The following is a 24,150-nucleotide window of genomic DNA, read 5'->3' as shown; positions in this document are numbered from 1 at the left end:
AAATATAGAAGAATGCAGTAAAGGCAAGATAGAGGAACAGCAGATGAAAGTTAAAGAAAAAGACTTTAGGTTGACATTTTTCACCCAATCTAAGGTACATGCAGGTCTAATAAAAAATGCTGTAAAGAAAAATTGGGCAGTACTAAAGAATGATCCCATATTGGGGACCGTGATTCTGAAACAACCAGATATTAAATATAAAAAAGCTCCCAATCTACGAAACTGCTTAGTTTATAGCTATATCCCTACGGACAATGGCAGCGCAAAGAGGAACAAATTTACATGGTGCGGCTTTTGCCTTCCATGTAAAAATTCAAAAAAAGAAAATAGAAAAAAAGGTGTCCAAACAGTCTGATCTACGAAGAAAGATTCTGATTTTAAAATAAAAGGTGAAATTACATGCGAACACACAGGGGTTGTCTACCTATTGGAGTGCCCCTGTGGCCTCCAATATGTTGGACGTACCAAGAGGAAACTCAAAACAAGAATACAGGAGCACAGTAGGAATATTAAGAAAGGCCTAGAGACACATAGTGTTCCCCTGCATTTTAAAAAAGCACATGGTAAAGATCCCAGTGGATTACTGTTTACTGTAATTGAAAAGGTTAACCAGAAGTGGCTGGGAGGGGATCCACTAATGAAAATAAATCACTGTGAGGTAGAGTGGATTTATAGGCTTGAAATCCTACAACCTCATGGACTTAACATTGAATTTGACCTGAAACCATATTTGGTGTAAGGTCCCTTTTCTTTTCCATCTTATCCCGAAGTGCTCCTAATGGTTTGTGAATGGTGGCGGCCGGCAGATACTAACTGTTGGCCGGATAAACGTAATGCATAATACTAATGAAAAGGGTGGGGATTGAAGCCGTTGTATGCTTCTGTGAATGAAGTAAGTTGTAAGTTTCAATTGGTTTACTCTTACTAAGTGATCGGAATCCTTGTTATCAATGGGAGACTCCGCCTCATGACGAAAAGCTCTGGTGTGCTCTGTGAAGAAAGCTAGTTGTAAGTTCCTTCCTATTGGTTGATTCTTACCACGTGATTGTAATACTTCTTATGAATGGAAAAGTGTGTACCACCTGGAGATGAGTAGATAGGAAAAAGGTGGACTAGTATTTGTTAGGAGGATATGTTTTTAGTAAGGCATGTTTAAGATTTACATGGAAGTTTTAGAATAGGACTGTTTTAAAGGGTTTTATATGTGATGATCCTGCTTCACTGTATGTGATGTGATATATGTTATCTTGGAGTAAAAGAATGGGGGGTTTACAGTTACTTTTTGAGCATATAAAAAGAACGCCCATAGGAGGGTGGAGTATGCACTCCTGATGAAGCGAAAGCGAAATCTAGGTCAGGCTGTAATACGAGGATCAAAACTTTTTTACAAAATGCTATTTATTCTGCTACTCTTGTGAGTATAATGAACACCAATTCATTTTATTTGTGTTGGTGGTTCTTCACTATTTGGCGTTTATCTGGTATCCACAGAAAAACCGGTTGGAAAACTGAACTTCTTGTGGACAATTGATGTTTGCCTATATTGATACAGTTTTACTGGCTTTACTCTGAGCTGAACACCTTCTGGAAATTCGAGGCAGCGCGGTCCTTAATTGAGATACATATAAGTACTGCAATGCTTACAAAACCTAGATCGAGCTTCCTCTGAACAGGATCAAGTTCCATAGCTGCTGGGCGCCTGCTGAAACTGTGGGTCAATGTCTGTGATTAGTAATAATGCCAATTGCAGACATTTACCACTCAGATGCCTTGGTCAAATGTGACCATGCCATCAGAAAGCTGAAAACCTAGAAAACTGCCATATCCTCAAGGGTTAATATTGTAAAAATGGTCCAAATAAGGTCACTTTTGTTTAAGGATCATAAAATTTACACATATAAATATAGTTGCCACATAAATAAGGTTCCATCAGTGCATAGTAATCCCTTAAATTTTATGTACACCTTCGGGGGGATTTTTTATTATTATTATCAATATATATAAAGGACGTATATATGTATGTATATATGTTCCGCGATCACTCAAAAATGAACCATCGATGTCAACGAAATTCGGTATACACATCTCTTGCTACCTGGAAAGAAATCTTGTGGGGGTCTCAGCTCTCTAGGACGTACCGTTCCTGAGATATTCCCCAAAAATTACCTGCATTAGCCAATACAAGCCTGCAAGTCTTTCTCTTCATATCCCAACTGCCATACACACGATCACATGTCCCTTATCAGCCAATAAAAGCTTGAGGGCCCTTAGTCTCCACATACACACAGCTTTACTTCAGGTTTTCAAAACAACTCAGCCATTTGTCTTCACTGCTGTAGGTCAGCTTTAGGCTAGGGCTGCACGAAACATAGGGCACAACTACACTGCTACATGCATCCATCTTGAATAGATTTTTGCGACTGTCGTGTCACAGTTGCAACATGTCGCAGTGCGACACCATAGCCTATCATTATAAAAATTGGTGCACGACATTGGTGCGACAAATGTCGTCATGTAGCCCTAGCCTTAAAGGGGCAGAGCGCTGTGAAAGTCACTATTAAGGGGGCAGGGGCCACTATTAAAGGGGTGGGCACTGTGGAGGTCACAGTCTAAGGGCCGTTTACTGTGTAGGTCACTGTTAAAGGGAACCTGTCACTTCCAAAAACCATCCCAAGCTGCCAGCAGTACCTGAGAGTAGCCAGCAGTGTGTTTCTGGCGATCCTGAAGGCAGATGCAGCAAAAGCTCTGAAAGCGTTCTTTTATCCCCTGCCTGCACGATTTTCTAGTCATGCTTGAAGTTAAGGGGGCAGCGGCCTCCTTGCTTCAAGTCAAGGTAACAGCGCCCCCTTCCCTGCCCCTTCGCCTGTGACTGACGGCCGGCAGATCGGCAAAGCCAGCCAAACTCTGGTGCATAAGCGCTGTCAGTCACAGCGAAGGGGTAGGGAAGGGGGCACGGATGGCGCCGCTGCTCCCTTGCCATCAAGCATGACTAGAAAATTGCACGGGCAGGAGATAAAATAATGTTTTCAGAGCTTTTGCTGCATCTGCCTTCAGGAAGAAAATGATCACCAGAAACACACTGCTGGCTACTCTCAGGTACTGCTGGCGGCTTGGGATGGTGTTTGGAGGTGACAGGTTCCCTTTAAGGGGGCAGGGGCCACCATTAAAGGTGTAGGGCGCAGTGGAGGACACAAGTTGCCACGGGCCACTATTGATAGGGCAGCTGCTGTGGAGGTCACTATTAACCACCTCAGCCCCCAGTGCTTAAACACCCTGAAAGACCAGGCCACTTTTTACACTTCTGACCTACACTACTTTCACCATTTATTGCTCGGTCATGCAACTTACCACCCAAATGAATTTTACCTCCTTTTCTTCTCACTAATAGAGCTTTCATTTGGTGGTATTTCATTGCTGCTGACATTTTTACTTTTTTTGTTATTAATCGAAATTTAACGATTTTTTTGCAAAAAAATGACATTTTTCACTTTCAGTTGTAAAATTTTGCAAAAAAAACGACATCCATATAGAAATTTTGCTCTAAATTTATAGTTCTACATGTCTTTGATAAAAAAAAAATGTTTGGGTAAAAAAAAAATGGTTTGGGTAAAAGTTATAGCGTTTACAAACTATGGTACAAAAATGTGAATTTCCGCTTTTTGAAGCAGCTCTGATTTTCTGAGCACCTGTCATGTTTCCTGAGGTTCTATAATGCCCAGACAGTACAAACACCCCACAAATGACCCCATTTCTGAAAGTACACACACTAAGGTATTCACTGATGGGCATAGTGAGTTCATAGAACTTTTTATTTTTTGTCACAAGTTAGCGGAAAATTATGATTTTTTTTTTTTTTTTTTTTTTTCTTACAAAGTCTCATATTCCACTAACTTGTGACAAAAAATAAAAAGTTCTATGAACTCACTATGCCCATCAGCGAATACCTTGGGGTCTCTTCTTTCCAAAATGTGGTCACTTGTGGGGAAGTTATACTGCCCTGGCATTCTAGGGGCCCAAATGTGTGGTAAGGAGTTTGAAATCAAATTCTGTAAAAAATGACCAGTGAAATCCGAAAGGTGCTCTTTGGAATATGGGCCCCTTTGCCCACCTAGGCTGCAAAAAAGTGTCACACATCTGGTATCTCCGTACTCAGGAGAAGGTGGGGAATGTGTTTTGGGGTGTCATTTTATATATACCCATGCTGGGTGAGAGAAATATCTTGGCAAAAGACAACTTTTCCCATTTTTTTATACAAAGTTGTCATTTGACCAAGATATTTATCTCACCCAGCATGGGTATATGTAAAAAGACACCCCAAAACACATTCCTCAACTTCTCCTGAGTACGGGGATACCAGATGTGTGACACTTTTTTGCAGCCTAGGTGGGCAAAGGGGCCCATATTCCAAAGAGCACCTTTCGGATTTCACTCCTCATTTTTTCCTGAATTTGATTTCAAACTCCTTACCACACATTTGGGCCCCTAGAATACCAGGGCAGTATAACTACCCCACAAGTGACCCCATTTTGGAAAGAAGACACCCCAAGGTATTCCGTGAGGGGCATGGCGAGTTCCTAGAATTTTTTATTTTTTGTCACAAGTTAGTGGAAAATGATGATTTTTTTTTTTATTTTTTTTTTTCATACAAAGTCTCATATTCCACAAACTTGTGACAAAAAATAAAAACTTCCATGAACTCACTATGCCCATCAGCGAATACCTTGGGGTCTCTTCTTTCCAAAATGGGGTCACTTGTGGGGTAGTTATACTGCCCTGGCATTCTAGGGGCCCAAATGTGTGGTAAGTAGGTAAATGACCTGTGAAATCCGAAAGGTGCTCTTTGGAATGTGGGCCCCTTTGCCCACCTAGGCTGCAAAAAAGTGTCACACATCTGGTATCTCTGTATTCAGGAGAAGTTGAGGAATGTGTTTTGGGGTGTCTTTTTACATATACCCATGCTGGGTGAGATAAATATCTTGGTCAAATGCCAACTTTGTATAAAAAAATGGGAAAAGTTGTCTTTTGCCAAGATATTTCTCTCACCCAGCATGGGTATATGTAAAATGACACCCCAAAACACATTCCCCAACTTCTCCCGATTACGGAGATACCAGATGTGTGACACTTTTTTGCAGCCTAGGTGGGCAAAGGGGCCCATATTCAAAAGAGCACCTTTCGGATTTCACAGGTCATTTTTTACAGAATTTGATTTCAAACTCCTTACCACACATTTGGGCCCCTAGAATGCCAGGGCAGTATAACTACCCCACAAGTGACCCCATTTTGGAAAGAAGAGACCCCAAGGTATTCGCTGATGGGCATAGTGAGTTCATGGAACTTTTTATTTTTTGTCACAAGTTAGTGGAATATGAGACTTTGTATGAAAAAAAAAAAAAAAAAAAATCATCATTTTCCACTAACTTGTGACAAAAAATAAAAAATTCTAGGAACTCGCCATGCCCCTCACGGAATACCTTGGGGTGTCTTCTTTCCAAAATGGGGTCACTTGTGGGGTAGTTATACTGCCCTGGCATTTTCCAGGGGCCCTAATGTGTGGTAAGTAGGTAAATGACCTGTGAAATCCTAAAGGTGCTCTTTGGAATATGGGCCCCTTTGCCCACCTAGGCTGCAAAAAAGTGTCACACATGTGGTATCGCCGTATTCAGGAGAAGTTGGGGAATGTGTTTTGGGGTGTCATTTTACATATACCCATGCTGGGTGAGAGAAATATCTTGGCAAAAGACAACTTTTCCCATTTTTTTATACAAAGTTGGCATTTGACCAAGATATTTCTCTCACCCAGCATGGGTATATGTAAAATGACACCCCAAAACACATTCCCCAACTTCTCCTGAGTACGGCGATACCAGATGTGTGACACTTTTTTGCAGCCTAGATGCGCAAAGGTGCCCAAATTCCTTTTAGGAGGGCATTTTTAGACATTTGGATACCAGACTTCTTCTCACGCTTTGGGGCCCCTAGAATGCCAGAGCAGTATAAATACCCCACATGTGACCCCATTTTGGAAAGAAGACACCCCAAGGTATTCAATGAGGGGCATGGCGAGTTCATAGAAAATTTTTTTTTTTGGCACAAGTTAGCGGAAATTGATATTTTTAATTTTTTTCTCACAAAGTCTCCCGTTCCGCTAACTTGGGACAAAAATTTCAATCTTTCATGGACTCAATATGCCCCTCACGGAATACCTGGGGGTGTCTTCTTTCCGAAATGGGGTCACATGTGGGGTATTTATACTGCCCTGGCATTCTAGGGGCCCTAAAGCGTGAGAAGAAGTCTGGAATATAAATGTCTAAAAAATTTTACGCATTTGGATTCCGTGAGGGGTATGGTGAGTTCATGTGAGATTTTATTTTTTGACACAAGTTAGTGGAATATGAGACTTTGTAAGAAAAAAAAAAAAAATTCTGCTAACTTGGGCCAAAAAAATATCTGAATGGAGCCTTACAGAGGGGTGATCAATGACAGGGGGGTGATCAATGACAGGGGGGGTGATCAATGACAGGGGGGGTGATCAATGACAGGGGGGTTGATCAATGACAGGGGGGTGATCAGGGAGTCTATATGGGGTGATCACCACAGTCATTGATCATGCCCCTGTAAGGCTTCATTCAGACGTCCGGATGCGTTTTGCGGATCCGATCCATCTATCAGTGCATCCGTAAAAATCATGCGGACATCTGAATGGAGCTTTACAGGGGGGTAATCAATGACAGGGGGGTGATCAGGGAGTCTATATGGGGTGATCACCACAGTCATTGATCACTCCCCTGTAAGGCTTCATTCAGACGTCCGGATGCGTTTTGCGGATCCGATCCATCTATCAGTGGATCCGTAAAAATCATGCGGACATCTGAATGGAGCTTTACAGGGGGGTGATCAATGACAGGGGGGTGATCAGGGAGTCTATATGGGGTGATCACCACAGTCATTGATCATGCCCCTGTAAGGCTTCATTCAGACGTCCGGATGCGTTTTGCGGATCGGATCCATCTATCAGTGCATCCGTAAAAATCATGCGGACATCTGAATGGAGCTTTACAGGGGGGTGATCAATGACAGGGGGGTGATCAGGGAGTCTATATGGGGTGATCACCACAGTCATTGATCACGCCCCTGTAAGGCTTCATTCAGACGTCCGGATGCGTTTTGCGGATCGGATCCATCTATCAGTGCATCCGTAAAAATCATGCGGACATCTGAATGGAGCTTTACAGGGGGGTGATCAGGGAGTCTATATGGGGTGATCACCACAGTCATTGATCACGCCCCTGTAAGGCTTCATTCAGACGTCCGGATGCGTTTTGCGGATCGGATCCATCTATCAGTGCATCCGTAAAAATCATGCGGACATCTGAATGGAGCTTTACAGGGGGTTGATCAATGACAGGGGTGTAATCAATGACAGGGGGGGTGATCAGGGAGTCTATATGGGGTGATAACCACAGTCATTGATCACGCCCCTGTAAGGCTTCATTCAGACGTCCGGATGCGTTTTGCGGATCCGATCCATCTATCAGTGGATCCGTAAAAATCATGCGGACATCTGAATGGAGCTTTACAGGGGGGTAATCAATGACAGGGGGGTGATCAATGACAGGGGGGTGATCAGGGAGTCTATATGGGGTGATCAGGGGTGATCAGGGGCTAATAAGGGGTTAATAAGTGACGGGGGGGGGGTGTAGTGTAGTGTAGTGGTGCTTGGTGGGACTTTACTGAGCTACCTGTGTCCTCTGGTGGTCGATCCAAACAAAGGGGACCACCAGAGGACCAGGTAGCAGGTATATTAGACGCTGTTATCAAAACAGCGTCTAATATACCTGTTAGGGGTTAAAAAAAACACATCTCCAGCCTGCCAGCGAACGATCGCCGCTGGCAGGCTGGAGATCAACTCTCTTACCTTCCGTTCCTGTGAGCGCGCGCGCCTGTGTGCGCGCGTTCACAGGAAATCTCGCCCATCGCGAGATGACGCATATATGCGTGACTCTGCGCAGGGCTGCCACCTCCGGAACGCGATCCTGCGTTAGGCGGTCCGGAGGTGGTTAAAGGGGCAGGCACTGTGGAGTTTACTATTAAAGGATAACTGTCATATATATATTTTTTTATATTTTTGGATTTGTCTCATTGTATTTACATTAGTGCCCTAGTTTATACTTTTGCCTAGGTACTAAATTACCATGTAATTCCTGCATGTCCGGACCTCCCTCTGGCATTTTAGCTTTGCTGCTAAAAGAGTGATGCTAGGTGTCCTCCATCTCCCAGCTTCTTCATTCAGAAAACGGAGGACGTAGAAGTGGACAGTCCCTCACCCTGCGTGCTCGCTCTCGTCTGAACCAGGAAGTTACTTCCTACATAGAGAGCTGTAAATCACGTTCTAAGCATTACACCAGGTACCCAGCCACGTGTAAAAAATGGAAATATACATAAACCCCTGCACTGACGTTCAGCAGCGCGGCTCCGATCCCCTCAGTGAGTGTTTTGGAGATCGGGCTGTGCTGCTGTGTTTCTGTGACCTGATCTCCTGTTCAGGATAGCAAAGCTGGAGAAAATGTTTATTTCAGACAGGGAGGCAGTCCATCCCCCCACCCCTTCTCTCCCCTGCAATTGAACAGGATGGCCGAGCGGTTCAGTAGATTGTCAGCTGTAACATACAGCTGTAAATCTACTGTAACTGCGGACTTTAGTGGATGTCTGCCGTTTAACCCCTACCTTGCTGCGGTCCGTAGGGACCGCTGTATGGAAGGGGTTAACGTGGAGGAAGCTCCCCCGTCCGCCCTCCCAGCGCTTCGCTTCTCTGCTGCGGCAGGCTCCGGATTCCACATAACAGAAGGAGGGAGCTCTCTCCTTCCACCCTCCCATCAGAGGCTGCTCTGCTGTAGCAGCGTGTGATGGTTACCATGGCAACTGGACGCCATACACAGGCATCCAGCCTTGCCATGGTATGTAAGCTTGACAGGCTCCTGCTAGAGGCAGCAGTCTGATCAGGCTTCCTATGAATGGAAAATACACTGCACTACACTATACAGTGTACTCCAGTGTATTTTAGAACCCTCAGACCCATAACCGGGTGAGCATTTCCTCCGCATGCGGTCCGCAGACAACGGCAATCCCCAGCAAAAAAGGCGTACAATGGAGGATGCCGGGGCGGACCGCATGCACCACAAGAACATCTTACACAAAATGATACATTGTGAAAATGAAAAAATATACATACAAAAATCAGTGCAAAAAATGCACCAAAATGATACGCAACTGACACAACTAGCCAATTCCTCAGGCCGATGTTAAAAGTATCATTTTGTGTAAGATGTTCTTGTGGTGCATGTGGTCCGCCCTGGCATCCTCCATTGTACGCATTTTTTGCTGGGGATTGCCGTTGTCTGTGGACTGCATGTGGAGGAATTGCTCCCCCGGTTAAAGACACGCTACACTGTCTGGGTTTGGAGCATTTTCACCCATTTAGGCCACTTTTTTCAGTGAGTTTTTGTCTTTATGTGTATGGAATGTGCCACTTTATTTTATTGGTAACATTCTTTTGCACCTGGTAGCTTCTGTGTTACATGGTCTGTTGTGGGTGCGGCTCACAGCCTTATCCTACCTCACAGTGCATTGGTGATACCACTATGGAGGCATGTGAGTCTGGCTGTGAGTTGGTTTCTAGCACTGTTCAGACCCTGTTCACACACCACGGGCAGTTGAGTGGTAGGACCCCATGCGTGCTGAGACACCGTGACGTGGTGCATGAGGGGCTTTGAACATCGACCTGAGGAATTGGCTAGTATTGTCAGTTGTAGGGCTGTCGAATATAATCGATGCAGCGATGCATCGCGATTCGACCCCCGGCGATTCTGTTTCGATGCGGTTGCTTTAAAAAATCGATGCATGTTGATGACGTCAGCGTCGCGTCCGCCGTGCAGAGCCGAGTCAGAAAAAAAAGTTTTTTGGCGCCTTCTTTCCCGCCTCCCGCTGACGACAGTGACACCCCCCCCCCCCCCCCCTGTGTCGCACGCGTGAGTCGACTCGTGAGGAGGACTGGAGAGGAGACGGACGTGCAGCATGCAGCAGCACTGAACATAGCGGACCCGTCCTCGTACCCCCAAGAGCGCTCAGAACTTTCTCTTCGGTCGGCTAACTGTGCTGTGCACAAAAGAAAAAAAACAGGCTGTCTTGCGGGGGGACAGAGGAGGAGGAGACCCAGTGGAGAGTGACCCGAGCTAGGCCGCAATCGCCAGTGCCACACAGACAACAGCAGCACGCAGTGACTGCAGCAGCACACAGTAAGTTAGTAAGTTACCCTTCTGCATTTTTTGGGGGGATTTTTATTATTTTTGGGGGGGAGATGATGATCTGCTTCTGCACAATTGCACACTGAGTGTCTGACTGTCTGGCATATCTTTGTATTACTGTGATGCATGTGATCAGTGATCACTCACTAAGACCTCTAACTTAGTTTACAGCATTGCAAAAAGCTGCAAGTCAAATACACTATGTGTATTGAATACACTACAGTCAGTGGCAGCTTTTTGCAATGCTGTAAAGTTAGAGGTCTTAGTGAGTGATCACTGATCACATCATTTACAAAGATATGCCAGACAACACTGTCTGCAACTGTGCAATACTGCTGTTCTTGGGATTGTCATGTGGTTTAAAGCACAACTATTTAACAATATAACATGCCTGCCTGCCTGTTTGGTTACTTAAAAAATAAAACATTTTGACTGTTCTTTGTTCTGTCCCATACATCTTGAACTGGGTATTTTACAATTTTTAATTTTACCCCCCTTTTCACTTTCCAGTTTCGTGATGCAATCAATCAATCAATTGCTATCTTTCTTTTTAGGAGAGGGAGACCAGCCCATCCGTTACCCGGCTCGCAGGACAGGGAGCTAGGCCGCAGCTGCCAGTGCCACACACTCCGAGTCCCTTCATCATCACAGGCAGCAGGAGAGGAGACCCGCAGGTGCCACGTGCCAGCCAGACTCTGCCACCTTGTTGTGACAGGTAGGTGACCATCACACAGATACACCACTCACAGAGACTGCAGCTGGTCACTGCCTGTTACCGTACCTAAAAAAAAAAATTGTCACTTGTGTCACCTCACCTGTCCGTTTTTCCTTCACTCCTCAGGCTCAGTCCAGTCCACCACAGGCAGGAGGAGAATCGCTCCACCACCAGCAGCCAGCAGTGCCACCACCACCACCACCACCAGCACCACCGTCGTCGTTATCATCGTATCATCATTAATCAGGTAGGAAAACTAATAAACATCATCTTTCACATTATATTAAATAACTATGTCATGAAAGGTTTAATGAGTTTAAGTGACAATCACCAGACCATACCATTGCCATTTAATTAATTATGGTTACGTTTATGACTGTAGGTCTGCTGGTCTAGGTCTATATATCTCTATCTCTAATCCATTGAAATGAATGTTCTGTCCTGACCATTTGTCCACTTGTCCAGTGTGACTGTCTTGTCTTAGTGATGAATGATGATTGTTTGATCACAACTTTATTGATACTTTTTGATTTATGGTTTTGCTCATCACTGCCCCAGCCCCACACATGCTGCAGCTGCACTGCAAGGCAAGTGCATTGTGTGTGGGGCAGTAATGATGAGCAAAACCAAAAAGCATCATATTACAAATACAAACAAGGTAAGTATGAACTTGTGAATTGTGAATCAATCACCAAGACAAGACATTCAAATGATGCATAAAACCAGAATTAATGAAATGGGTGGCACTGGCATTATGTCATTGGGGGGGGGGGGGGGGGATGTTGGCGGGACATGTTGTTGTTGTGTTGTAGCAGCCAGTTTGTGATCTCAAATAATGCCAGTGTACCAGATTGGAGAAGGAGAGAGAGTGCGATATAACGTGACCGGCTGTCGCTGACTCTCTGAGACTGTGACCATTGCAATGCCAATGCATTGACCAATGAGTCATGACCACCAGTTGAGTTGACCAACCACCGGCGGCAGACGAGATGAGGGGCCAGGGCGCATTTTTTCTTTTACACATGATGAATAATGATAGTTGACACTTGACAGCGACTGCGACTAACTGCGTGTGTGGGGGGTAGAATAATAAATGAGGATTTTACATATCATACAATTACATACATACTAGAAAGAAACGTGTTACTTTTTCTGTTGATCTCGTGGCAGGCTTTAGGCTTAGTCACTCAAATTTTTTTTTTTTTTTTTTTAAACTGACAGAGTTTGACAACATCATCGTCACGTCAAGACTTGTGTCATCCCTACTCACAAATTCACATAGATGCCTGGCATGCATTGCATTTGCTAGTAAATAAAAATGGCAGAAGTAGAACAAAAGGAACGAGAGATAAAAAATGCACCTAGCTTTTTAAAAGCAAACATCTGGGAACATTTTGGCTTTTATGAAAAAAGTAGGAAGCACGAATTGGACAAGTCATACGCTGTGTGTAAAATCTGTCACACAAAAATTAAATATCTAGGGAATACTACTAATCTGAGAAACCACGTCAGCCGTTTTCACCCAGAAATGCTAAAACCTACCACCACCACCACCACCAAGGAAATGAACCCAGATCAGCCAAGAATTGATGCGATGTTACAGTCAACTTTGCCGCCCAACTCTGAAAAGGTAAAGAGAATAACAAAAGCTGTGGCAGCTTTCATAGCGAAGGACCTGCGCCCTTACTCTGTTGTGGAAAACAGTGGGTTTCGCTACCTTTTGAAGACAATAGAGCCGCGTTACAAGATCCCGTCACGAAGTCACTTTACAGAAAACGTCATACCTGCACTCTACCACGAAACCAAAGCTAAGATAATTGCATCAATGAGCCAAGCAAGTCGAGTCGCAATAACGTGTGATTCCTGGACTTCAGTCACGACAGAGTCTTATGTTACAATAACAGCACATTACGTTAGTAAGGACTGGCAGATTTTGTCGCATGTACTGCAAACGAGAGCCATTTATGAGTCTCACACGGGTGCTCATCTGGCAGAGCTACTTTCTCATGTTGTGGAAGAATGGCAGCTGTCCGATAAATCTGTAGTGCTTGTGACCGACAACGCGTCAAACATGATAGTTGCAGCTCAAGTTGGAAAATTCCCCCATGTGAAATGCTTCGCCCATACACTGAATCTTGCATCCCAGCGAGCGTTGAAAGTGGCCACTCTCTCTAGGCTTCTTGGCAGAGTACGTCGGATATCCACATTCTTTCACCGCAGCACTAGAGCAAGCCACTGTCTAAAAGAGAAACAGAAATGTCTTGGCTTGAAGAATCATAAGCTGATAACTGATGTGGCAACAAGATGGAACAGTGCATACGACATGGTCGAGAGGTTCTTGGAACAACAACCTGCAGTCTGTGCCACCTTGCTGTCTCCAGAAGTCAGAAGAGGAGAGTCCGATCTCTGCACTCTAAACGAAACAGATGTGTCAAATGCAGAGGACACCGTGAGTGCATTAAAGCCAATGAAGGATGCAACCATGCTGATGTCAGAAGAGCGCAATCCAACAGTTTCTCTCATTGCCCCTATAAATGCACAACTTCTCCAGAGCATGACAGACACGATGGGAGACACACCCATGATCCATGAGATCAAGAATTCTATTAGAACAGATCTCCAGAAGAGGTACAGCAGTGAGGCCGAGAAGAAGATCCTTCATACAGCCTCTGCACTGGATCCTCGCTTTAAGGGACTGCCTTTCATCCTCACAGATGAAGAAAGATTGGAGATATTTAAAGGAGTCACTGAGGAAGCTGCATCCTTGGAGGTAATTAAATTAATTTGAAGAATTCCATCATGTTTCTTCTTGAAACGACAGTAGCACAAGCACTACCACGCTTCTGAATCTGATGCGGTGCGGGAACTGTACTGTCCGTTTCCTGTGCTTTTTCATCACCCCATCAGAATCAAAGGCATTGACATTTGTGTTTTTACTTATTGTTTTTTTTCCGTTTCACAGATTACATCAGATGAGAGTGAGAGGACACAAGAGGATCATCAAGTGCCTAGAAGAAAACAAACTCTGGAAGAAGAGGACAGTTCACCCATCGAAGACAACCATTCTCCACCATCTCCTCCCAAAAAGGCCAGATCGCTGCTCGTGAGTTTGCTGGGACAGTCTTTCACTGACACTGAAGGTACAATAGAACCCAAAAAGACCCCCTATGCCAAGGCTGAAGAGGAAATGGAAAACTATTGTAAAGCCCCACCTCTGCCTCTCACTGAGGACCCTTTGAACTGGTGGCGTGAGCATGAGGTCATATTTCCCCTCCTTTCTCGGCTGTCAAAGCAATACTTGTGTATCCCAGGTACAAGCGTGTCTGCAGAGCGGGTTTTCTCCACTGCAGGAGATGTGGTAACTGCAAAAAGAAGCGCCCTCAAACCAGACCATGTAGATCAATTGGTGTTCTTACAGAAAAATCTACATGTTCCCAAATGCTGAGCAGTGTTTTTAATTTTATAGATTTTGTTTATAGCATTGTCTCTGCCACTGAAATTTTTTATTTCTCTGTCTCCCCTGCCAGACTCCCCTTTTCCCTTCCCCTTCCCTTTTCCCCCTTCCCATTCCCCTTTCCCTTCCCCTCCCCTTTTCCCCCTTCCCCTTTCCCTTCCCCTCCCCTTTTCCCTTTCCCTCCCCTGATTATTCTGATTAATCAGAATATATGATATTATTCTAGCTTTTAGCAGCACTGGAGTGGAGAGGAGATGGAGAATGGTTTTCTATTATGCGACTGTCCGTCCGATGCATTTTGTATTTTTACACTGACGTGTTTTTTGGTGTTTTCCCAATGTGTCTGTCATGCTCTGTGAATTTCTGACTCTGTTTAGGGGTTTAACCTTCAACCAAAAGAATTCTGTATTTAATTCCAGACAACTGACGCCCGCCAAGCCACCAGAGGAAGGCAAATCCTTGAAAGAATAAATTGAAACTTAAAACCTGGAGTAAATCTTTATTGGATCACACAAATACACATTCACACAAACCAAAAAAACACACACCGACCTTCTGACATCATGTCTGACTATGGTGGCTGTGCCACATTGCCCGTCCTGTGGCCTGCCCTTTACCATTATGATTCAGTGAGGAGGATGTGTGTTTATTTTTTTTCTGGTATTCTGTGGTGTGTGTTTGTGATCCCATAAAGATTTGTCCAAGGTTTTCAGATTCAGTTGAAAATGTATTCTGTCAAGGATTTTCCAGCTTCCTCTAATGGTGGCATGGCTTGGCTTCAGTTGATGTATCGTGGTAGAGTGCTTGCTGAGTGCTCAGTGCAGGTAACGTTTTCTGTAAAGTGACAACTCTGAGAGCTTATAGCACTGATCTAGACGTACTACCCATCTGGTGCTGGTGGTGGTGCTGGTGGTGGTGCTGGTGGTGGTGGTGGTGCTGGTGGTGGTGCGCTCCTGCTGCCAAAACAATCACGGTGAACCAGGAAGTTCTGCAACACAGACAACTTGAACACACTGTGTGACAGACAGTTCCTGACTGGCAAACATCACAGTGAGTGAACCTATAACACAGTCACTGACTGTGTTTATTATAGGTTCACTGACTCACTGTGATGTTTTACAGTCAGGAACTGAAGGGCTCCTTTTTTTGTAGGTACTGTTTAAAGTGTTTAATATTATATAATATATATTATATGGTAAAACTATTGTAAAACTTATAAACTAACTGCACCAGCCAGGCCAGCACAACAGTTTAATGTTACAGAGACACTGACAGTACTGTTTTAAATAAATACTGTTGTCTGCTGCACTGTTTTGTTCATTCAGACTTTGCTATATGATATGCAGGGAACTTGGTATGATTTGTTTAAATAGCAGATACAAATAAATATTTTTGTGCAATTTCTGACTGATTGAATTAATTTTTTTATGTAAAATTGAAAAACAAGGGGACTTGGGTAATAATCTTGATGCATCGTGATGCATCGCCGAATCGAATCGAATCGAATCGTGGACTTGATAATCGTAATCGCATCGAATCGTGAGACGAGTGAAGATGCGCAGCCCTAGTCAGTTGCGTATCATTTTGGTGCATTTTTTGCAGTGATTTTTATCGCCGTGTCCGTAACAACCTACTCTGTAAAAATATCACCTTACCTAACCCCTCAGGTGAACACAAAAAAAAAAAAACATTTCCAAAAAAGGAAATTATTTTGTTACCTACCATCACAAAAAGTGAAACACTTAGCTCATTGTATATGGTTATGTCCTCGGGTGCAGGCTTTCTGGAGTCAGGTCAGGAGCTGGCTTGGGAGAATTTGGAAAACGGACCTGAACTTAACACCTGAAACTATGCTATTTCACGATTTTGGGTCCTCTCGAAGCCCCACCCCTTTGATAGTGGATGTAGCTTTGTTGGTCTCACTGCGTTGCCTTCTTCAGAAGTGGCTGAAGCCTGAGATACCAGGGACCCAAGAGGTTAAGTCTCAGTTGACGCGTTTAATGTACATTGATAAACTTGACACAGAATCTAACAAAGATAAGAAAACTAAGGGGTTTTTCAAAAAATGGAAAACCTTTATTACAAATAACTTCAAACAAGAGGTCATCAGAGAGATTATGCTGTCATTTCAATATACAGAGTGGTACAACCTGGAGGCCCTCAAAGGCACCTTGGGGAAACTAGCCATTTGATTGATTCGACTTGAGTATACAAGGTCCTATAGTAATTGTCAAAGATCCTGAGGGGAAACATTAGTAATCTGTTGGAATTATGGGGGGGTGGGCAGCATGCGCTGATTTGACCGAGTTGTTTGGGGGAGGGGGGTGGGAGTGGGGTTCTGGGTACTGTATTAAAATTGTAAACGGGTATTGTCACTCTACTCATGTAACTGAAAAGTTTGTAAAATATGTATTTTGGCAACACCAATAAAAATTATTTACAAAAAAAAAAAAAGTGAAACACTAAGGGATCAAAAGGGCAAGTGCCCCCCAGAATAGTACCAATCAAACTGTCACCTCATCCCGCAAAAAATGAGACCCTACATAAGACAATCGGCCAAAAAATAAAAAAGTTATGGCTCTCAGACTATGGAGACACCAAAACATTTTTTTTTGTTTCAAAAATGCTTATATGTGTGTAAAATTTTAATAAATTTGAAAAATATACATATTAGGTATTGCTGAGTTTGTAATGACCAGCTCTATAAAAATATCACATGACCTAACCCCTCAGGGGAACACTGTAAAAAAAAAGTAAAGTATAGTCTGAGAGCCATAGCTTTTTATTTTTTGGCCGATTGTCTTATGTACGGCAGGGCTTGACAAATTTCCTTGGAATCTAGGAGCCAGCTAAAAAAGTTAGGAGCCAGGCGGAGCCGAGTCATAAAATCTATATTGCGATATAATTTTAAGCATGTGCGATATGCGATATATATCGCGATATGTTGTTTTCTATATTTGGGGGGGGTGTTTAAACTTTTTTTTTTTACTTTTTATTTAATAACTATTAGCCTCCTTAAGGGCTAGAACCCTTGTCATATTCACCCTAATAGAGCTCTATTAGGGTGAATAGGACTTTACACTCTCCCTGCTGCCCTGTGCTTTGTGCACACAACAGCAGGGAGCTGACCATGGCAGCCAGCCTATCATGTGCCCTCCAGCCTCTGATCAGTGCCTCCAGCCTCTGATCAGCCCCTCCAGCCTCTGATCAGCCCCTCCAGCCTCTGATCAGCCCCCCTCCAGCCTCTGATCAGCCCCCTCTGGTAACAAACCCACCCCCCCTCCCTCCCCAGTATTAATCATTGGTGGCAGTGGCCACAGGGTCCCCCTCCCCACCCCCATCATTGGTGGCAGTGGGCAGTTCCGATCGGAGTCCCAGCAGTGTAATGCTGGGGCTCCGATTGGTTACCATGGCAGCCAGGACGCTACTGAAGTCCTGGCTGCGATGGTATGTTAGTGAGCAGCATTATACTCACGTGCGCCGCCGGGAGCTCCTTCTTCTCATAGGTCTGTGCGGCGCATTGCTAATGCTATAAGCATTAGCAATGAGCCGCACAGACAGAAGAAGGAGCTCCCGGCGGCCACGGCGCACGTGAGTATAATGCTGCTCACTAACATACCATCGCAGCCAGGACTTCAGTAGCGTGACTCCTGGCTGCCATGGTAACCGATCGGAACTGCTCACTGCCACCAATGCAGACAAACATTCCCGGCACCCGACCTGTGATAGGACGCTGTGATCCGCGCGATTAACCCCTCAACTGATGGGTTAATCGCGCGGATCACAGTGTGAAGTCATAGGGGCCGGGATATGGCCGGCACATTGGTATTCAAGCATTCATTGGTGGCGCAGTGGCCACAGTCCCTCCCCTCCTCCTCCTACTCTGTTCTCATTGGTGGTCAGCGGCAGCTGCGCACAGTGGGGAGGGAGGGACTCCTCTCCTTCTCCACTGTGCCGGCTCAGGAAACCATGGTGCGCGCCGAGAGCGCATCTTTGAAAACGGGCTGACAAATACCCAAGCGCCAGGACCAAATTCCTGGTCGCCATGGCGACCTGGGATTTGTCGAGCCCTGATGTAGGGTCTAATTTTTTGCGGGATGAGGTGACGGTTTGATTGGTACTATTTTGGAGGGCACATGCCCTTTTGATCACTTGCTATTTCACTTGAGGGGTTAGATAAGGTGATATTTTTATGGAGTAGGTTCTTACGGACGCGGCAATACCAAACATGTTTAGGTTATTTTATTTTATTAATTTTTTGTAATTATAAATATGCGTATACGGGAAAATGTTAGACTTTTTAAAATTATTATTATTATTTTTTTTTAGACAGACCCAGTTGGTTCTTGAAGATCAAGTGGGTCTGAGGGTTGTAAAATACACTGGAGTACACTGTATGGTGTAGTGCAGTGTATTTTCCATTCATAGGAAGCCTGATCAGCCTGTCAAGCTTACATACCATGGCAAGGCTGAATGCCTGTGTATGGAGTCCAGTTGCCATGGTAACCATCAAACGCTGCCACAGCAGAGCAGCCTCTGATGGGAGGGTGGAAGGAGAGAGCTCCCTCCTTCTGTTATGTGAAATCCGGAGCCTGCCACAGCAGAGAAGCGAAGCGCAGCGCCAGGAGGGGAGGGGGGACAGGGGAGCTTCCTCACCATTAACCCCTTCCATACAGCGGTCCCTACGGACTGCAGCAAGGTAGGGGTTAAACGGCAGATATCCACTGAAGTACGCAGTTACAGTAGATTTACAGCTGTATGTTACAGCTGACAATCTACTGAACCGCTCGGCCATCCTGTTCAATTGCAGGGGAGAGAAGGGGTGGGGGATGGACTGCCGCCCTGTCTGAAATAAACATTTTCTCCAGCTCGGCCATCCTGAATGGGAGATCAGGGCACTGAAACACAGCAGCACAGCCCGATCTCCAGAACACTCACTGAGGGGATCGGAGCCCAAAGGCAGGGACCCCTGTGATTGCTCCTCTGCCGGGTGCCCTGACAACTCTGCTTACCATTGTTTTTATGTGTCCAGGCTAAACAGCCACTTGCTAAAATGTATGGGCACTGAGGAGGAAGAGGGTGTGAAGTGTGGACAACTCAGGCAGCGCATTCCCGAGATTAGCACAATGCATTCTGGGTAGTGAGGGAAGGCGGGCTAAGCCTCAGGGTGAGGGCTTGGTGGCCATCTTGAGAGGAGAGGCAGAATGAAGTCTGTTGAATAACTACATATGTGAAAATTGAATTTTGAGTTAAAATATGACAGTTATCCTTTAAGGGGGCAGGGGCCACTATTCAAGGGGCATCTGCTGTGGAGGTCACTGTTAAAGGGGCGAGCACTGTGGAGGTCACTGTTAAGGGGGCGGGCCCCTGAGGAGGTCACTGTCAAGGGAGTGGGGTGCTGTGAAACTTACTGTTAAAGGGGCGGACTGCTGTGAAGGTCAAAGTGAAAAGGGAAGGGCTGCTGTGAAGGTCCCATTTTAAGAAGGCTGGGCACTGTGGGTGGGTCAGTGTTAAGGGGTGGAGGGGCTGTGGAGGTCACTGTTATGGGGGATACTGTCGATATCTTTTAACGACACACACAAACATTAAGTGAAATAGATGAAATATACCCATGCGAAGCCGGGTCCTTCTGCTAGTCTTTTATATATATAAAGAAGGACGTATATATGTGTATTAGGGTTGTTTCAATACCAAAATTTTGATTCGGTTTCGATACCATAAAAAAGTATTGGGCTATACTCGATACCATTCGATACCACACCAAAAAAAAAAAAAAACACCAAAAAAAGCTGGTTGCATTACAGCCCATAATAGAACTGTCCGATCCTATTTTTTGGGGGGGACAAGGTGACAAAAAAAAAAAATGGCGAATCACGCAGTGTTTATTTATTTTTTTATATTTTAATAGTTTAGACTTTTCAGACGTGGCGATATGTAATATGTTAATTTATTTATTGTTTATATATTTTATATGTAAAATTGGGAAAGGGGGTGGTTTATACTTAATATTTTGATGTTTTAAAAAAAAAAAAAAAAATTATTTTTTTACTTTTTATTTATTAACTATTTCCACCCTTAGGGGCCAGAACCTGGGATCTTTTAATCCCTTGTCCTATTCACCCGGATAGATCTCTATTAGGGTGAAAAGGATCTTACACTGTCCCTGCTGCCCTGTGCACACAGCAGCAGGGAGGTGACTAAGGCAGCCAGGGCTTCAGTAGCGTCCTGGCTGCCATGGTAACCGATCGGAGCCCCAGGATTACACTGCTGGGGCTCCGATCAGAACTGCCACCAATGAGAAGGGGAGGGGACCCTGTGGCCACTGCCACCAATTATTTCAAATACTGGGGGGGCGCACTGCGCCACCAATTATTTTAGTATTGGGGTTTGAGGGGAGGAGGCCCACTGCGCCACCAATGATAATATAATTAACATTTAATACAGGAGGTGCCTGAGGGGTTAACTGCCGCTAATCTCAGCTCCCCGCCACCACCCGCCTCAGGGATTTGTATTAAAGAGGACCTTTCATCTGGCAAAAAATTCTGAACTAAGTATCATGATATGTACAGTGGCGCACAGGGATCTCACTGCACTTACTATTATCCCTAGGCGCAGCTCCGTTCACCCGCTATGTCCTCCGGTATCTTCAGGGACTAGGTTATACTGGGTGGAGACTGCCCTTGTTCTCCTAGGCGTCTCCTTCTCCCAGGATGTAGCGCTGGCCAATCGCAGCGCAGAGCTCACAGCCTGGAAGAAGGAGACGCCCAGGAGAACAAGGGCAGTCTCTGCCCAGTATAACCAAGTCCCCGAAGATACCGGAGGACATAGCGGGAGAACGGCGCGGCGCCCAGGGATAATAGTATGTACAGTGAGATCCCTGGGCGCCACTGTACATATCATGATACTTAGTTCAGAATTTTTTGCTAGATGAAAGGTCCTCTTTAAACATTTACTTTCATTGGTGGCGCAGTGCGCCCGCCCCTCTCTCCTCATTGGTGGCAGCAGTGGCACAGGGGGGAGGTAGAGACTGCTTCCTTCTCCCCTGTGCTGCTGAGAACACGGAGCGCGCTGAGAGCAGCGCGCTCATGTTCTCTGATACTAGACTGCGCAATAGTGAAGCCTAGTATCAAAAAAAGGCAAATCCTGATATCGAGGTCGATAACAGGCAAAAGTATCGATTGGGTATTGAAAATTCGATACCCAAAACAACCCTAGTATGTATGTATGTTCCGCGATTGCTCAAAAACACAACCATCGATTTCAACGAAACTTGGTATACACATCCCTTGCTACCTGGAACGAAATCTTGTGGGGTCATACGCCCCTACACAGCAGCTGCATGGAGTTTGTATGCTCCAACAGTTTTTGCTACACACATATTGCTCTGTAACTCAAAAACTCATCTATCAATTTCTGCTGAACTTGGTACACATATCACTTACTGTCTGGGAAATAATACTGTTGAGGTAACATGCCGGTACACAATGAGTTTCTGTCTGTCCCCACGTCTGTTTGTCTGTCTGTTCTTTATGTGCGACCAAATGACTAGACCGATCTTCACCAAATTTGTCACACAGGTACATCAGGTGTCCGGGAAGGTTTTAGACCGGGTCACAACTCTCTAGAAAATACCGTTCCTGAGATATTCCCAAAAAATGACCTGCATTAGCCAGTACAAGCCTGCAAGTCTTTCTCTTCATATCCCAACTGCCATACACACTGTCACAAGTCTCTTATCAGTCAATAAAAGCTCGTAGGCCCTTAGTCTCCACACACAGTTTTACTCCAGGTTTCCATAACAATCCAGCCATTTTTTTTCACTGCTGTAGGTCAGCTTTAGGCTAGGGCTGCACGACACATATGGCACTGCCACATGTGTCGCGCGACATTGATGTTGCACCAATGTCGCACGACAATTTTTATAATGATAGTCTATGGTGTTGCACTGCGACATGTGACATGCTGCGACGCAACAGTCACAGAAAAATCCATGTTGGATGGATTTTCTGCGACTGTCGTGTCGCAGCATGTCACATTGCGATACCATAGCCCATCATTATAAAAATTGTTGAAACAAAATGTTGCGCGACACATGTCGTCGTGTAGCACTAGCATTAAAGGGGAAGGGCACTGTGGAGATCACTGTTAAAGGGGCGGGCACTGTGGAAGTCCTTAAAGGGGACAGGGGCCACTATTGAAGGGGAAACTGCTGTGGAGGTCACTGTTAAGGCAACAGGGTACTGTGAGGTCACCGTTAGGCTATTTTCACACTTGCGGCAGTGTGATACGGCAAGCAGTTCCATCGTCGGAACTGCCTGCCGGATCCGCCGATCTGGATGTGACTGAAAGCATTTGTGAGACGCATCCGGATGCGGATCAGTCTCACAAATGCATTGCAAGAACAGATCCATCTCTCCGCTTGTCTTGTATCTTTTTTTCATATTTTTATGAAACGGATCCGGCATTTTGAATGGCAGCTCTGGCACTAATACATTCCTATGGGGAAAAATGCCGGATCCGGCATTCAGGCAAGTCTGCTACGGTTTTATCTTTTGCCTGATCAGTCAAAATGAATAAACTGAAGACATTCTGATGCATCCTGAACGGATTACTCTCCATTCAGAATGCATGGGAGTATGCCGGATCAGTTCTTTTTCGGTATAGAGCCCCTGTGACAGAACTCTATGCCGGAAAAGAAAAAGCTAGCGTGAAAGTACCCTTAAGGGAGCGGGGTACTGTGGAGGTCACTGTTAAGTGGGCGGGCCCCTGAGAAGGTCACTGTCAAGGGAGTGGGGTGCTGTGAGACTTACTGTTAAAGGGGCAGGCTGCTGTGAAGGTCAAAGTTAAGGGGATGGGCTGCTGTGAAGGTCCCATTTTAAAGTGGCAGGGTCAGTGTTAAGGGGTGGGGGACTGTGGAGTTCACTGTTAAAGGGGCGGGGATGGGGTGCTGTAGAGGTCACTGTTATGGGGCATACTGTCGATATCTTTTAACGACACACACGAACATTAAATTAAATAGATGAAATATACCCATGAGAAGCCGGGTCCTTCTGCTAGTTATAGTATTACATATTATAACATATTATTTATTACAGCTTTCATTTTCACTGTACTGTACACTGTTGCTTCTCCTTTTCAATGAATTCCATGGGAAAGCTGCACTGGTGGCTTGATTTATAGCCTTCATCGCTAGTTCATCGACAGATGCGCTTGTTGATGGATTTCAGTAAGAAGGAATAGCAACAGTCTACAATTGCAGTGAAAATGAAGGCTGTAGAAGACAAACTGTTGAATTTTTTTTAATGAAGATTAGTTGGAAAAATATTTTTATCTCAAGTTAAGTAGAATGTAATGATAAGTCCATAACCTTTAAAAAATTCCCAAATGCCCATAGACTATAAACATCTTGGCGGTCCGGACTTATTTCTGAACGGATAACAGGGCACCCCATAAAGAAGGCAGGAACCATTGCACAGTGTCCCTGCCTTCTGGATCGCTGTGTACATAGCGCTGTGTATACAGATCAGGAAGCAATACGCCACTTCCTGTTCCGGCCCTGGTGGTCATGTGACTGTGGGGTCCGGGAGACTGGAGGAGCTGCCAGGTCTACCTTATACCTCGATCAGCCCTGCAGCGAGACTGTACAATACTGTACAGCCTCTCCAGGGCCTGTAGTC

At 44.9% G+C, this 24,150-nt stretch overlaps 2 protein-coding genes across 2 annotated transcripts in view; one reads left to right on the top strand and one right to left on the bottom strand.

The window, feature by feature from the left end:
• PGGHG (protein-glucosylgalactosylhydroxylysine glucosidase) overlaps nucleotides 1-24,150 on the bottom strand; it is a 436,976-nt gene that overhangs the window by 160,156 nt on the left and 252,670 nt on the right. The window lies entirely within an intron of this gene.
• On the top strand, nucleotides 13,479-14,558 carry LOC120980624 (E3 SUMO-protein ligase ZBED1-like). Its single transcript, XM_040409838.1, has 2 exons — nucleotides 13,479-13,789; nucleotides 13,982-14,558. The coding sequence occupies exons 1-2, from the start codon at nucleotides 13,487-13,489 to the stop codon at nucleotides 14,462-14,464; spliced, it is 786 nt and encodes a 261-aa protein (XP_040265772.1). The 5' UTR covers nucleotides 13,479-13,486; the 3' UTR covers nucleotides 14,465-14,558.

This window comes from Bufo bufo, chromosome 10 (assembly GCF_905171765.1).
Source record: "Bufo bufo chromosome 10, aBufBuf1.1, whole genome shotgun sequence".
NCBI lineage: Eukaryota > Metazoa > Chordata > Amphibia > Anura > Bufonidae > Bufo > Bufo bufo.
This window is presented reverse-complemented; position numbering and strand designations above follow the sequence as displayed.